This window comes from Oryzias latipes, chromosome 18 (assembly GCF_053564925.1).
Source record: "Oryzias latipes strain Hd-rR chromosome 18, Olatipes_Hd-rR_3.1".
Classification (NCBI taxonomy): Eukaryota; Metazoa; Chordata; class Actinopteri; order Beloniformes; family Adrianichthyidae; genus Oryzias; species Oryzias latipes.
The window spans coordinates 21,395,414-21,412,432 of record NC_136254.1 but is presented as its reverse complement, the minus strand read 5'-3'; the positions used below and the strand labels follow the sequence as shown (position 1 = coordinate 21,412,432).

General features: G+C 41.5%; 1 protein-coding gene and 1 non-coding gene across 2 annotated transcripts; one reads left to right on the top strand and one right to left on the bottom strand.

The window, feature by feature from the left end:
• Positions 1-531: 531 nt before the first annotated feature.
• On the bottom strand, positions 532-620 carry trnar-ucu (transfer RNA arginine (anticodon UCU)). Its single transcript is given in 2 exon segments — positions 532-567; positions 584-620. It is a non-coding gene; the product is annotated as a tRNA-Arg (tRNA).
• Positions 621-1,559: 939 nt separating this feature from the next.
• coro1b (coronin, actin binding protein, 1B) lies at positions 1,560-17,019 on the top strand. The gene is made up of 12 exons (XM_004079785.5): positions 1,560-1,752; positions 1,879-2,027; positions 5,205-5,410; positions 5,545-5,667; positions 5,998-6,127; positions 12,588-12,769; positions 12,865-12,984; positions 13,128-13,232; positions 14,136-14,281; positions 15,322-15,379; positions 15,475-15,807; positions 15,898-17,019. Exons 3-12 carry the CDS (start codon positions 5,207-5,209, stop codon positions 16,018-16,020), a joined length of 1,524 nt encoding a protein of 507 aa, XP_004079833.1. The 5' UTR covers positions 1,560-1,752; positions 1,879-2,027; positions 5,205-5,206; the 3' UTR covers positions 16,021-17,019.

The following is a 17,019-nucleotide window of genomic DNA, read 5'->3' as shown; positions in this document are numbered from 1 at the left end:
AAAGCAGATCACACTTAGAAGGACAGAAAAGCGACTCCGGTGGGCCTCGAACCCACAATCTTTGACTTGCTATATTTTGGTCCAGAAGTCCAATGCGCCCATGGGACGAGGTAAAGTTACCACGAATTGGACAGACTAATGGGTCGCAAGTTCGAGTCCCGTCTTGAACGTGTACAATATAAGAGTTTATTTGGCCTCGTGGCTTTCATAATCTGTCTGCCATGTTCATGTTTTGTATTGTTTGAAAACGAATAAAAACAACCAACAAACGATTTTCGTAAACGCTTATTTGTATGATTCATTATATGTTCGATTGGGTAGTTATAGAACATCATGAGACATGAGGCCCTGCAACAGACTGGCGACCTATCCAGGTGTCCTTAGCCTCTGGGATAGGCTTCGGCAGCACCGTGACCACGAAAGGGAACGAACGGTTTAGAAGAAGAATGACTGAATGCTATCATGAGACAGTACGACCCATAGTTCTAATACGAATATCGGTTAAAATGCACGAAGGACAAAAAAAAAATGCGACTCCGGTGGGACTCGAACCCACAACCTTTGAATTGCTATGCTTTTAACCTAGAAGTCCAATGCGCTATCCATTGCGCCACGGAGCCACCTGTTGCATCGATGCCACCACTGCATCTTTAAACCACCGAGAAGCAATTCCACCGGTGTAGGTACCAGGTATATTTGGCCTGCAATAACTGTTCGGGGACCTTTAGACTGAGAATAACGTCACACTACGGTGACCCCATTTGGACAAACTACGTAGCGTCCACATCTGCTCGGGCTCTACATATTTTCATTTCACGTTTCCTTTTTTTAAATCTAAAGTTATTTTCCCTCATAAATTGTGACTGACAGTATTCTTTGTAATGTTTACAAAGAGATTTTGCCATAATCCAGTTGTTTATTCCAGTTTAAGTGCATCCGTGGCAAAAAAATTTGTTAGCACGGCTTTAAAAAATAATAAGCGAACATGCATTGAATAATAATCATAACAATAATAAAAGTCCGTTTACAAGATAATCTATGTCGTAGCTCTGTTTGTTAAAAACCGCATATCTTCTATGGTAGTACCGTAATTTGTCCAGACCAATCACTATCTCAAACGTCATCGGACCAAAGGACAGCCTATCACATAATGTGATGTCAGCCTTAGCCCCAGCACCCCGAACGGTTATTGCAGGCCAAATAGTTTTGGTACCTACACCTGTAGGTATTGAACACAAGGTGGCGCCAAAGGATAGTAAAAACAATTTGGTTGATATTTTCCCAATATTTTATTTTGGAAAAAGATGAGCAATATTATATAAGAAGATGAATGTTATCTTAAAAAAAAATCATACATAAGATAAGGTTTACAAATATTACAAAGTTCTTTAAAAATCCACAATTTCTTCAATGGAACATTATTACAAAATAATGTCGTAAAAATATTACTTTAATGTTTTTAAAATCTGTTTTATTTCATGCTCTAAAACGAGCACTTGTTACATTTAGTATCCCGGAGACTAAACGTGCGCGCGCGGGGTCGATATCCATCTTGTATCCAGTGTCTCTTGATGCATCCTGCCATCAACCGGAAGTGTCGGGGATTCCGCTCAATTTATCGTTCCCAAACGGGCATTTGTGCGTGGAGACTGGGCAAAAGGAATCCGCATCTCCTCGGTCTCCGCCGCCATCCGCGCTGTTCTGGTTCCCCGTCGCCGTGCTCTATACCCTGCGCGGGACATGCTCCATCAAGTAAGGCCTTTACCATCGCAGACATGCGTCTTTGCAATGAAATTGAAAGGGAAGGGTGTGTTTGGTTATAAAAAAAAACAAAATAAGTTTTTCAATCCCTGGTTGATGACTCTATTTTGTCTATAGGTCTGCGCAGTCGCCGCGAACGCCTGCCTGGACGCAGGAGAGGATTAGGTTACCGTTGCCCGCAAGGGGGATTATTTGATTGGCCTCCTGTCACAGTAGCGGCTTTTGGTGATCTTTTTATTTACAATCAAGAAAAAGAAAAAAAGCAGGTATGCAAAATGTAAAAAAAAACAAAATCCCACAAAAATGGTTCGCTGTTGTGCCCATTCTTTGTCGCTGCAGTTGTTTGCAGCCCTATGTGTGTTTTAGGTAGATAACAAAAGGAACCAGAGCAGAAATGCGGAAAGAATGTTGATAATCCTAAAGGCGCGAGGGCGTCTTTGTATAACATACTGTACTGGTGGGCTTTGAGCCTCTGCGCTCAAAATTATAATTATTTGCGCAATCTTTACGCACGTGAATGCTCCTGATAACTGGAGCATAATATATAGAGTTAGGTTACAGTACCCAACCCCCTCTCCTCTGTGTGTGTTTTGACTGCCACAGCATGTTTTGGTTTCAGGCAGATCGTGCCCTTTTGTCCATCCAGGCCTGACTGGACTTTTCAGGGACAGACTCTCCCTATGAGAGAATTTGCCTGCTGGTTCCACCAGCCTCTCTGGTTTAACTCACCTCTTGAATTTTCATAAAGCCACACTCAGGAGAAAAAACATTCCCTTTATTTTCATAAACTTTGTTGTTTGTGCCGTTTTTTTCTTCCTAAACCTAATTTTATTTTCGGGGGGGGGGGGGGGGGGGGGGATATCAATAAACATTAGGATTATTTGCAGAATTGTGTTTATTTTTTTCCTTTAAATTACAGTATTTAAAATGATCACTTGTGCATTGGTTTGTACTGTTGTTCGTTGTTAGTGTGTTCGTCTCTGAAGAACTTTGCACAAAGAAAAGGTTCAAATTGCAGCTGGGACCTTTCTGTGTGGAGTTTGCATGTTCTCTATTGACTGTACATGAGAACTGGACTAAGTAACCCTTCCCCCCTGACGTTCCAAACAGGTAGTGCGCACTGGCTCCAAGACTTCTATAGAGAAACGAACAGATGTGATGTGTGTGTTCTTGCTAATCCTTTTTTTTTCCATGACATTATTTACAGTAATGCAAGTTATTCAAGATATAAACCAACCAGTCAGATTTTTCAATAATGTCAAGCTTTCAAAATATTGGATTGACAGATTCTCCCATGCACACTTTCAAGTGGAAGGGGTGCAGATTTCCTATTAGGTCACTCCTGATTGGCGGTAGTGGTTGCCATAAAAACGTAGTCTTAGATTAATTTGGACCAATCTTTCGTCTGGATCCAACATGTTGACGTCTGTAGAGCACACAAAATTTGGGCACTCTCTGGCTTCCTAGTCATTGGTGATGCTGAATTGTCCTCTAGACGTGTGTGCATGTGTGTGTGTGTGTGTGTGTGTGTGCGTCCGCGTGTGTGTGCCTGTGTGTGTGTATAGTAGTCTTCAATACACTAGTGAACTGTTCAGGGTGTACTTTGCCGTCACCTGACAGTACCTAGAACAGGCTCCAGCAACCCCTTGACCCTGAACCATTGACTGTGTATATTGGAACTGGTTTGGGTAAGTTGGAAAATGACTTACCGGTAATTTCGGCTCCAACCAAATTAAAACAATTCAGGCGCCTTTTTTTGCGATACAGACGTCACCATGTTGGAACCAGAAATCATCAGTAAGCAGTGATTGCTCTGAGGTAGTCTGAGCCATCATTTCTATGGCAACCACTCTCACCAATCAGGAGTGATCTTGTTGGAAGTTCACACCCCTACCACTCAAACTTTCAACACAAAGCCACATACTTTATTAAATAATCTTATTGGCCAGTTTCTAACTTGCAATACACAAAACACATCTTGAAAAAAACTAGAATAAACAAGAAAATGTTTTTAAAAAAAGGTAGCAGAGCAAGAATAATTGTTCTGGCAACTAGAATGACTGAGTATTAGCTATAGGATTGTTACGTTATATGGGGAGGAGTCACACAGTCCAGTTCTTAAATACAGTCAATGGCCTGAACAGGAACAAGTTGGTTCAGTAAATGGATGAATGGATTTTCAGTGTAGTGTAAATCAGTAACTGTAGGATGCAGTCAAGTGACCGTTTGGTGTTTTTGTGGGTGATTTGAAGCCAGTTGAATAGCTTCGCTGACATAAGCAACTTGACTTTTACAAAAATGTCAGGGATCAACATGTTGCTCAACGTTGTTTTGGAGTTAAAGATTTTGGTGGTCATCTGACTATCTGTATACCATGATTTTAAAGCAGTTGGGTTTAGTTTATTGATACAACACCAGCTTACAACAAAAAGTACTAATAACAGTTCATTCCAATATGGCCCATTTGCCTTTAATATATGTGTATTTTAACAATTAATAGTTAGGTAACCCTCAGTTTGTGGTGTAATCTCCTACTGCAGAATCAACATTTTATATTCAATATAAAATTTAATTATGTGTATATAATGGCAAGCAAAATGAATTCCTTGTATTTTAAGTTCCACATGAAAACATTATATAAATCTAGTCAAATGTTAACTGTTAAGAAAAAAAAAGAATATACAGTGGTTTAAAGGAAAAGTTGGAGCAAACCTGGCTTTTATGATGGTATTCATTTTACAGAAGCATGTCAGGGAAACACCTCATTCCTACATCCAATGACTTAAAAAAAGGTCACTATTCACAGACTTGATAAAATCTGGGCTTCTATTAAACCTGACCATCTTTACTTTAATACAACGGTTTTTGCTAATAACAATCAGGGCTAAATATCTTTTTTTAAAAGTAGATGTCTGGGAATGTGCATATGAGTACATATGAAAACATATGTTTTCATGTTTCTATCATACAAGCATTAAGTTCTCATGTGTTCTTTGAACAAAACTTGTACAAATCTACAGTTTGGGGCGGGAAAAGAACTACCAGAAGACATATTTTCTTCTGTTGAAACTGTTCTGCACAATGACCCCAAGCATTGTCCTGCTGCACAACCTATCCTCTTTTGAGCTTTTGTTGACGGTCTTAAATCTTTCTGCAAATATTTTTGATAAACTTTGGAATTCCAAAAAAATGTTGAAGAACTACAGTATTTTCAGTTGTAAAGTTGGTCCATTTTTACACTGGAGTTACAGGGACGGCTTTAGCTAGCGGTTAATTGGTTAACTGGCCCCAGCACCTGCTATTTTAGTTTTTAAACCTGCCTCAATCGGGAAGTCAAAGAGTAGTCATTCGGTTCAGCTGCTTTGTTTCCATTTGTGTGTATACATACCTTCTTGTTTTCACCTTTTAGGTTGAGTTTGCCACCTTTCTTCCTTTCCTTACAGGGATGTCTTTCCGAAGAGGTGTGGTCAGGCAGAGCAAGTTCCGCCATGTCTTTGCGCAGGCCTGGAAGTCCGAGCACTGCATTGATGACGTGAGGGTGTCCCGGGTGACGTGGGACGGCCCCCTTTGCGCCGTCAACCCCAAATTCATTGCGGTTATAATTGAAGCAGGAGGAGGAGGGACCTTCCTTGTAGTGCCAATTAACAAGGTTTGACCATCTCCACCCAGCTCAAAATAGGAAAAGCTTTGAGGAGCAATTCATCAAGTAGCTTCATGAACTTTTTCTGTCTTATCTAGTTCTTTGCCGATCAGATATTATGAAAATATTTTCTCATCCAACAGAGCGGCAGAGTTGACCAGTCCTGCCCTACGGTCTGTGGACATGCAGCACCAGTATTGGATATCCAGTGGTGTCCTCACGATGACAACATCATTGCAAGTGCCTCAGAGGACTGCACAGTCAAGGTAGGTTATCAGTCACAAGCTGAGGCTTGCCTTGCTTGGGTGTTGGTGGTTTGTGGCAACTAATCAGTTTTCTGTATCGCTTGCCGATAACAGTTATTCTGACCACAGCTACAAGTAAATAATGCATGGTATATATACCAGTACACAAAAGACACCCTGTTGAGCTAGACCACATATATTGTGAAGATACGTGTTACAACATGGAAGCCTTGGTTTCCACATATTAAGTACTTAAATCAGACCACTTTTGTGCAGAAATTTGTCTTTGAAGTTGCTTTTGGAGCACAGTAAGTGGATCTGAAATTTCTATCTGAATCTGTTCATGTGAAGGTGTGGCAGATCCCAGATGGCGGGCTGACAGTACCCATGACTGATGCCATTTTGACCCTGGAGGGACACAGTAAGAGAGTGGGAATCTTGGCTTGGCACCCAAGTGCCTACAACATTCTCTTAACTGCAGGTAAGAGCGGAAAGCAGACAATGATTGACAGTGTTAAAGTCCCACTTCAATTATCTTTTGATCTATTTTTCAAAGCGCTCCCAGTGGTCTTTTAATAATAATGATGCTGTATTTAGACAAAATCAAAGAAATCTGTGTCGTTTCTAGGATATAGTTTCTGCAGAGCAGCAGTAGTTCAGTAGAAATTTTCCTCTAAGTTGTGGGACTGTTGGCATGGAGTCAGTCCGCTTCCATTTCCCATTATCTATTTGTTTACACGCCCTCCCACTAGCTTACAGCCCTTCACAACCCCAACCTAACGTTACCGGTACAACAAAAATGGCGAGTAATATCGGAGCTATCCAGTTGTACACTTTTGAGCCAGACGCCACTTCAGACAAAGAAAACAAAGACGTACTTGGATCTATTTGTCTGCAAGTGGATATATCGGAATGGAGTGGAGCAGGGAGCTAGTGGCCTGTCGATTGTAGCGCCTACGTCACTGCTACAGGCTTTTTTCAAACTGCAATACTCAGAATTTTGAGCTTTTTTTAAACATATATGTCCTCCATCGTGAGAAAAATGCCACAAGAACATGTTAAAAATACCAAAAACACAATTTTTATTGGAGAGGGTCTTTAATGATGTTTTTCATGAAAATAATGCGCTAAATATGACTTTCGATAAAAGAAGTTATTGTAAAAGTAGATGTTTCTGTAGTATCTGTTATAGGCTAGGCCAGGGGTGTCAAACTCATTTTGCGTTCGGGGGCCGCATTCAACCCGTCTGATCTCAAGTGGGCCGGACGGTAACATAAAAACAAAATAACAGCTTTGTTTTTGTTTTTTTACTCGGTTGGAAAAAATGCCTCAACCAACATGGTGGCCTAATCACTTATTATCACACATTCATTCACAGAGGCCAATGGATCTCAAATAAAATGAATTTCTCTTAAAAGAAAAAGGTCTATTCAGTTTTGTACTGACTTAATATTTTACATCTGACACTGAAGCAATCCCGATAATAAACTCAAGAGGGGCTACGCAAAAAAAATGAAACACCCTGCCTAAAAAGAAAACTGTCCATTTTTCCTAGAAAGCTCAGCAATCCACTTCTTCTTGACACCATTTTGGTCATTATTGTGTCACTACTGATCATTCTTTTAGCAACAAAACAGCCTTGAGGCTCGCAGGGAAACAAACTGCATCTTACCCAGAAGCAGAGCTGTTAGGTTTCACCTTTGGCAAGCGCAAACATATGATGTTTCACCTGTTTTTTTTTTCTTTTTTTTTTTTTTTAACTTGTCCTGTCCAACAGCTGGGCAGTCAGATGAGAGCTGAGGGCCTCTTGGGTTGGACATATTTTACTTTAACAAGAGGGGTTATTAATCTTCAGACAAACCAAAGGTATGTCTGAATAAACCCCTTTTGTAATTGAGGCCAAACTTTATTAATTTCAAACATGTCTGAAAATCTTTGGTGTTGGACCGGACGGAAAAGGAAAGAGGGGAAGAAGAGAGAGGGACGTTAGAGAGAGGGGGGGTAGGGGGTGATAATAGGAGGGGAAGGGGGATAAGACCATGAAGCAGCATAAAGCAACAAGTTTACTGGTTGTTAATCATTATGGTAAGGTTTAAATGTAAAAAAAAAAAAAAAAAAAAAAAGGGCGGAGCCTGTCCACACACACTCAAATGTTATAAACACACCTGTTAGTTGCAAAAATGTCCACCTGTCGACATGTACACAAAACAGATAGTGTTCACACGCATACTTATGCCTTAAAACCAACTAGTGTGAAATATTTCAGTCATTCAGTCTGTTGAGCTAACACCTGTGCTCAGGTGAGTGTTTATGTTCTTCTAAAATGGATGGTGGAACGTGAAAAGAAGGAGGGAGAGTGCCCAGCCATCCCCACCCCAAGACCCCCACCGCACCAGCAGCGGCAGCCGGAATCCCCCCAACGCCACACGGGAACAGGCAGGGAACAACCGCCGCCCGGGTGACCAAGCCCGCCACCCAGGCCAGGGCCAGCAGGGCCGCCGCAAGGCCCCCAGAGCCAGAGAGCAGGGAGGCACGGAGGGAAAGAGGGCGCCGCCCCAGCCCGACCAGGCTCGGCCACAGTTGGAAATTTGGCGGGGCCCAGCACTCAGGAGCAAGGACCAGAACCCACCCCCCAGGGACACGAACACCCCCGGCTCAGATGTAATGTGAACCCCCCCACCGCGCGGAGAGAGCACCGCCGGGCCCAGGAAGCCGGCACCCCGGGGACACAGCCGCCGTTGCAAAGGGGCCCGAACCCCCCAACAGGGAAGAGGCAGGGGACAGATGGTCCTAGGTCCCACCTTCCTTGCAAAATGTGTGTGCGTGTATGTGTGTTTGAGAGAGTGTGTTTCGATGGCCTCAGCGGAGACCCCGACCCGTCAACCCCCCCTGCCCCGTACCAATAGTGGCCCCCCCCCTCCCCCAGAATGCCCCCCCACAGGACAGGGCCGACAAGACCCCCACCCCACCCCACCCCCAGACCCCGCAGCCGAAGCGGATGACACCCAGAGCGACCGGGGGCCCCAAGAGGGTTGTCCCGTCCCGCCCCAGAGCCAGGGAAGGGCCGATCCCAGCCCCAGGTGTAGACGGGAAGCCCATCCAGCGCCGCTGGGCCCCCCCACCCCGAGCAGCGCCCCCCGCCAACCCCCCCCAGCACAGGCAAAGGGACCACCCCCCCAAGCCAAGCCAGACCACCACCCCACCCCCCCACCACGCACCCCCACACCCAAGCCCAGAGGACCACGCAGCGCCCCAGGCCGCCCCACCCAGGCGCCGGACCCGACCCCCCGACCAACGGAGCCCCCACCACCCCCGGCCAGGCACCGGAGGCCCCGACCCCCACCCCGGCCCACGGCAGAAGGGCAAGGAGCAGCGACGACCATGCCCCCCCCACCCCCTAAGTCACGGAGTTAGCTATGGGAGACCAGAGAGACCGAATTCTTTCAAAGTTACTTGAACTTTGGGCTGACATTTTTTCCAAGCTGATATGATAAAGCAGCAGATTTCTGTGTTGACTTATATTTATATTTTTTTGTTTTTCCAATTTATTAAAATAGTTTTTTTAGCAATGCAAAGAGTTATGAAAATGATAGAGCCTAATCCTCCTTCTACATCGATGGCACTCATGTCACCAAGCACACAAAGTGCCGGTGAAGCTGTGATTGAAACCTTAAGCCAGACTGATAGATCGGCACATACCTGCTGCCAGAGAGCCTGGACAGGCGTGCAGAACCATAGTGCATGCATGTAATTGTCGGGTAGATTACTGTCACAGTGCTGACAAATGTCTGAGTTACTGAGACCCATCTTGAACATCCTCTGTCCAGTGTAGTAAATTCTGTGAAGAGTTTTGAAATGGATTAGCTGCAGATTTGGACTTTTTGTCATTTTAAAGGTGTTTAGACAAAGTTCTGACCAAAAACTTTCATCTGTGCTGATGCTCAAATCCGCATCCCATTTTGTTGTCGGAAGTGAAATATTGTTATCTAAATTACATAAAAGTTTGTATATTTTGGAGAGAGTTTTATTCATTGAGAAATTGATCAGAGTGGTAACTACATCTGGTAGCTTTAAATCGTTGTCTCTGTATTTAAACTTTTTAGTAATAATTGATTTAAGTTGCTGATATTCCAAGAAGTTATATATTCCATGTTTGTCTTGAAGTTCCTGGGGAGTTATGAATCTTCTATCAATAATTATGTGCTCTAGTTGTTTTATGCCCCCTGCTTGCCAAGCTGGGAAGTGGATAATTTTTTTGTTTATGAGGATGTCTGGGTTGTTCCAGATGGGTGTCATTTTGCACGGTTGAATTGATGATTTTGATATTTTGAGAAATTCCCACCAAGCTGTTAAAGTGGCATTTATATTAATACTTTGGAAACAATCCTGTTTTTTAACTATTTGACTAATAAATGGAAGATCTGACAGGTTGATCTTTCCACATAACGCCTGTTCCAAGTCTAACCATGAGTTGGTTTCTGGATTATTTTTTAACCATTTTAAGATGTATTGTAATCTATTTGCAAGAAAGTAATTGTGGAAGTTAGGTAATTCTAATCCTCCACAGCTTTTTGCAGATTTTAAAGTTTTTAGACTAATTCTTGCAGGTTTATTGTTCCATAGAAAGCTTGATATGGATGAGTCTAATGTTTTGAACCATTTTAATGGCGGTTGTGTGGGAATCATTGAGAAGAGATAATTAACTTTGGGTAAGACTTTCATTTTAACCGTGGCTACCTTGCCCATAAGGGACAAAGGCAGGTTGGTCCAGCGTGTTAGATCGTCCTGTATGTTTTTCAGTAATGGGGTGTAGTTTAGCTGCACCAGTTCTGATATTTTGGGGGAAAAATAAATACCTAGATATTTTATATTGCCTGATTTATTGCCTGTTTTGCTTTTCCTTTGGTCCCCCTAGTGGCAGAATTGTGCATTTCGGTTATTTCTTTAAAAAATCATAACTCGCCACAGGAATCGACTAGAAACGTGCTTTCCTTTTTAAACATGCTTATGATTTTTGCTCTCCATGTGTGGGCTGGACTAAACTACCTGGCGGGCCAGATACGGCCCACGGGCCGTATGTTTGACACCCCTGGGCTAGGCAATAACCTATCCCCTACCTACCGTTTCGGAATTTAACACAAACCAAGAAGTGATGCAGTTCCTCTAGTGACCACAGGAAGCTGGAGGAGCCTTTTCACATTGACTCTGATGTTAAAATGTCAAAATTAAACCTCTATAGACTCTGTGGTTAAAAAGTTTTTGGATGGTAATTTTTTTTAATGTTTTTTTATTTTTATTCATAACTCTCCATGAGGGATTATTTTTCATCAGGTGTTTTAATTTTTTAGATCTTTAATTTAAGCAAATTTAGGGTTGTTGTTTTTGGCAGTTGGGTGGACCCAAAATAGAGTTTCAGACTTTACCCTGTTCCACTTAATGACTGTTTTGTTATGTTGTTGCCATGGATGGAATAAACTGTGGTCAATGTTTCTCACTTTGGGTTTCCTTTTTTCGTGCAGAATCCAATGAGTATAGATTGTCAAGCCAGTGTGTGGAGGTCTAGACATTTACCCAAAACGGTGACATGAATTTGCATCTGTATGCAAAAGAAGTTAAAAGTTGAGAAACAAATCTCGCCTGACTACAATGTTGTTTAGTATGTCACAGACGTGCCAGCCAGTTTGAAAATAGAGTGTGATTGCTCTGAAAAATGGCTACAGCTCTTCAAGTCATTAATGGTAAATGCCTTATAGCACTTTGCTACCTTCCTCTGCCTCAGACTGACACCAGGACCACCAAGACCAATGTGCCCAAAGACACTTTGAAAAGTGGGTGGTCATGGTGGGAAACCTGCAATATTCTGCTGAAGGCAGAACCACTCTTCCTTTACACCACCTCCACCACACAATGTGTGAATTATAATGTTTTCGTCTTGTTCATTACTACTAAAATGAGTGTGCTAGTCATTTTTCAAAGGGGCATTGCTTTAGAGACTCCCCAAACAATCCTAATCTCAAATAGGCATCAAATAAACATACCGGTAGTTGCAATTATTTCCTTATCAGTTGAAATTTGATTGTCTTGTTTGTTTTGCAAAAATTGCATGCAGTTCATAATTAAGCCATTGTATCAGCAGATAGAGTAAGAGCTTTTGGAGACGTTTTATTAGACAGGAGCCACACAGTGTTTCCAACAAAGAGGTATAATGGAGTATATGTGACAAATCCAAACTACATAGTCATTATAACAAGAAGTAAAAGCAGTTCTTTGTTTCTCTGAAAACTCTTGTGGCAAAAGAATGTCATAAGCTGCTTTTATTAAGTCCAAAGTCTTCTTGTGTATTCTGGGATCCTGATGAGTGCAAGGGAGCAGATTCCTATCACATGACCTCCGGCTAGTGTTTGTATACCTAGATCACATCAATCAAATGGCGCAAAAACGGCAACCTTAAAAGTTGATTTAAAAATAACTCAAAATGTTATTTTCAAAATGTTTGGAAATGTTCTTGATGACCCATAGACCTACTAAAATGTCAAATAAGAATCAGACAGTTTGGATTATCATCTCTATTGCATTATTAGGAACCTTTATTATTGTTTTGTCTTGATCTGTTGCTGAAAAAAAGCTATTTCTGAGCTTTGGTTGATGGACATCAAAAATACTTTTAGTTTTCAGAAGCCTGTTGTCACAGAATGGTTCGAAATTCTGTTTGGTCCCTAGATTAAAATAGAATTTGGGATTTTTATCATATAAATAAATTGATTTAGACTTCCGCATACTCTTTAGTTATGAAGAACTACATGCTTATCCTTTCATGAGCAATCTTGAGAGGAAACACCTTGATTGTATGTCTGCTGAAAATGGTTTGTACTCTATTCCAAAGACATTCCATAGCGTAGTCTTTTGTTGACTTTGTCGGACTGTTTTCTGCTGCTTTGTAGGCTGTGACAACATCATTTGTGTGTGGAACGTGGGCACAGGAGAGCTGGTGTACCAGCTCACCGAGTCCCACCCAGACCTGATCTACAGTGTGAGCTGGAACAAGGACGGCAGTGCCGTCTGCACTGTGTGCAAAGACAAGGCTCTGCGCATCATTGACCCGCGAAGAGGCACCGTCCTTAAGGTCATACCTCTGCTGTAAACGGCTTTTGTCAACAGCACGGAGTAGATACTCATGTTTTGGTTTGGTTTGTCACATACATATGGTCATTCTGCTAGGTGCGAGAGAAGGTCCACGAGGGTACGAGGCCCATGAGGGCCGTATTTCTGGCCGATGGAAAAATCCTGACGACAGGTTTCAGTCGCATGAGTGAAAGGCAGTTCGCTCTGTGGGATACCGTGAGTATGAATTACTCAAAATAAAGTTTACTGCATTTTAAGTTGTCCCTAAACTCTACTCCAAACTATTTAGCATTTAAACAGAATGCATTTGAATATTAGAACTAGAACAAAAATGTAAGCAATGCTTTGTGTCTTAACAGAAAGACTTGTCGGAGCCAGTTGTCGTACAGGAAATGGACACAAGTAACGGAGTTCTTTTACCCTTTTACGACCCGGACACAAACATGGTCTACCTGTGTGGAAAGGTGAAGCCTTAAAAGTATTCTGCTAACCCAAGTTACAGCTTTTTTAACCCTCTGGCACTGGAGATGTCATTGGCGACACCAAAATAGCACACAGTCTTTGACGTATCCCAACTCTTCGACATTTACGCGATCAGCCTGAATCAACTACTTCTGATGCAGAGATAAGCTGTTTGCATATTGGCTTTGAACAGATATGCAACAGTTTATGTCCATACGCAACACTTACGGTATATCTAATACTTTATTAACGCAAAGTGTTGCATAAAGTCTCTTTTCTCCAAGACAGAATCAGTGGATTTACATCGATTGTGTAAGCACTTCAATACTGTAAACAGTTGCATATCAGTACAAGGCTGCTTTTCTCGGTTTCAGAATTCACTGGAATTACCGGTATGTTAATTGCGTAAACAGTTAAAGAGTTAGGGTAGTCGAAATGATGTCAACGCTGGAGCTAAAGCTTCGATGTTAAAAGAATATAAAAGTTGTATATAGATGTAGAATCTCAGACATTAGGAACAAAAGCAGTAACTTTCCTTTATACTATATTTTGGTAAAACTTTTTCCAGAGACTAATGTTTTTTTAATCAGTTTAAAAAAAAAGACGATAGGACCTTAGAGCCAAACGCTGTATTTTTCAGCAAGATAGCAACAAAAAACCTTAATGGTCTTTACCCACCTTCCCAACATCGACACATTGGCATTTCTTAAAAATTACAGCAGCATTATGGCGTAAACAAGCCAACTTTTTAACTTTATTTCAGATTGCCAGCCTCTGTGGATGTGTATTTTACTAGAGATAAGAGCTTTTTTTTTTGTTTTTTTTGATACCACAAAGTACTGAAGTTGGACTCCCTAGGGTTTTGTTATTTTCATCTTATCACTGGCTGAACGGTTGTCTTTCAGGGAGATTGCACCATCCGCTATTTTGAAGTGACAGATGAGCCCCCCTACGTGCACTTCCTCAGTTTATATAGCAGTAAAGAGCCTCAAAGAGGTGCGGGTTTCCTTTGTAAAAGAGGCGTGGAAGTCAACAAATGTGAAATAGCAAGGTAAGTACTGTGAACTCTCTATTAAAGCTTGAGCTAACAAGGATTGTCCAGTGGATTTGGTGGACGGGGAAAGCCAGAAAGTTTGAACATATTTCGTTTGATTTCACATTTTCTCTTTTGAGAGCAGATCAAACCACTATGACACACAGAAACAACAGTTTGTTAAACTTGCCTGCCCATAGTCCTTCGATGCACTTCTCTAACGGGGTAAACAGGCACCTCAATCTTCTCAGTGTTTCATGTCAGATGTAAACAGACATCTTTTTTTTATTGATTTCATGTTTCTTTTGATTTGTGCAAATCTAAATTGGTGCATTTTTATCTGGGAACTTTGTTTCACTTACCTTCTTTGCTTTGTTGAATAGTCTCTTTATTTTCACACTGTAATGAACCAGACCATGGTTCATCTGCAAGCAAATTCAGGCGAGTTTTCTGACAGACTCATTTTAGCTTGTTTGGTCCAAACCACTTTCACTGCTGCTTCTACAAAGCAGACCATCTGATGGAACAGACTGGTATGAACCAGAAATATATAAATACTCCCTTCATTTTCATGAAATTGTATTTGTTTTTAAGGACACCAGTTGTATATCTTGATTGGTTTATTGTATTTACAGGACTATAAGGTGTACTTCGAAGCCTTGTTTTTTTTCGTTCTTTTTTTCTTCTTTAAAGAACGACATTGTGCCCGCCTTATATATGGATCAATTCTGGTTGTGCTTACTGATCACAAAGCCATTTTGAGAGGTAAATGGCGCTCTGTTTGGTTGGTTGTTACAAACAAGTTCTAGAGCTACTGTGAACGCAGTTAATTAAACCTGACTGACTGATGGACTTATCTCTGACTCTTATGTCTCACTGCATGCACCTTATAGTTTGGTGCGCCTTATATATGACAAAATCCAAACCCGACCATTCATTGACGGTGTTCCTTTTACTCGGGTGCGTCCTAATTGTGAAAAATACAGTAATATAAAACTCTCAAAGGGATCAAGAATAACATAGAATTATTATTTTTTTTAATTTCTTTTAATCTTTAGGTTCTATAAACTACACGAAAGAAAGGTGGAACCTATTTCTATGACTGTACCACGCAAAGTAAGTTGCATACAGTGTAATTTGTAGACATACATGTTAAAAATTAAACCGGATAGTTTAGTGATTTTGGCCTTCTCTCTGTTTTGCTTTCTCAGTCAGATCTATTTCAGGTAGACCTTTACCCAGACACAGCGGGCTTGGAGCCAGCCCTGCTGGCTGATGAATGGATTGCTGGACAGGACGCACCACCGCTGCTGGTGTCTCTGAGCGGTGGCTACACAGCCCCGCCATCCAAACAAAGAGACACCCTCAGAGGCAAGCCCAAACGTGATTCTCAGGACTTGGGGAGCCCCCTAACCTCAGCAGGGAACACAGCAGCACACACATCTACACCTACGTCCGCCGCCAGGGAGATGGACGAGGAAGCAGCACCACAGCAAGTGACCCCAAAGGAGACGGACGGAAACGCAGACAGACCGAGAAGAGAGGTGTGATAGTCCTTCACAAACTTTCCATTTTTTTTTTTTTTTGCCCTTGCTCAGAAATGTTATCTAAGACCTTAATTTCTCCCTTTTCAGGATGAAATGCTCACAGAGTTGTTGGCAGAAATGAAGGCTTTACGGGCTGTTGTCCTGGCTCAGAACCAGAGGATCGAGTTGCTGGAGAGGCAGCTCGCCCGGATTGAAGACGGAGATGTATGAGGTGGCGGGACTTTCACAATATTTTGCAAACAACATCTTATTTTTCAACTAACCTCTAGACCGTAGCCTTAGAGTCAAGATTACCTTAACCTGTGCAGGTGGAATGGAGCCACGGACGTTGGTTAGTGGACAAATGGCTCTTAAGCAGGTCAACGTTTTTGTAGCTTAAAAATGGCTGCATTGAGAGCAGCAAGTCAAATCTAAAGCAGGTTAAACTTATTGGCGGGGAAACATTGCAACATTTTCTATGAGTCTTTGCAAAAATCATGCTGAAGTGAATGCAAAAGGAGAAAATCTCACAGTCACTTCTAATCTTTTAGGGCTATATAATCAGGTAGTTGGAGCTGCTAAACTGTTGTAATGACACTAATCATGTGACTTGTGGTGTTTTACCTTTCTTTTTATTCTTCACAATGTTCAGGGTGTTGAATCTGTTGTCGCACAAAGGATTAGAACTGTGATCGGAATGTAGCTGAATACCTTTGTGTATTTAACTTGTGTGTGTTGGTGGAAGGTGAAGTTACACCTTTGTCTTTTACTTTTTTTCCCCCAAGCTTTTACAAAGAATTTCATTTCCTTTATTTCACCATAAAAACCAGTATTATAAAAAACAAACAAAAAAATTCTTAGTGAAATCATAGCATGTGCCACATGCTATGAAAATGTCATGGTGTTGCAGAGCCTAAAATAACTGGATTTATTCAAAGTTAGTGTCTTCTGTTGTGTGAAAGAGGAAGTTGCAGTGAGGAGTTGGTTTTATTGTTTATTTTGTTTTAATTCATGTTGGAGAGCACTTATATTTGTTTTTTAATTTTATATTTTGGTCTATACTTTACATTTCATAGCATTAACAAGTAACTCATGTCCCTGTGGATTTTAGCAAAATGGTACGTTCCAATTGTCTGTGTGTGTGTATATGCGCTGACTTCTTGACACTAACGAAAAATCTGTAGCAGGACTGCATTGTGATGACCTAATAAATAATATTCTCAAACTTTG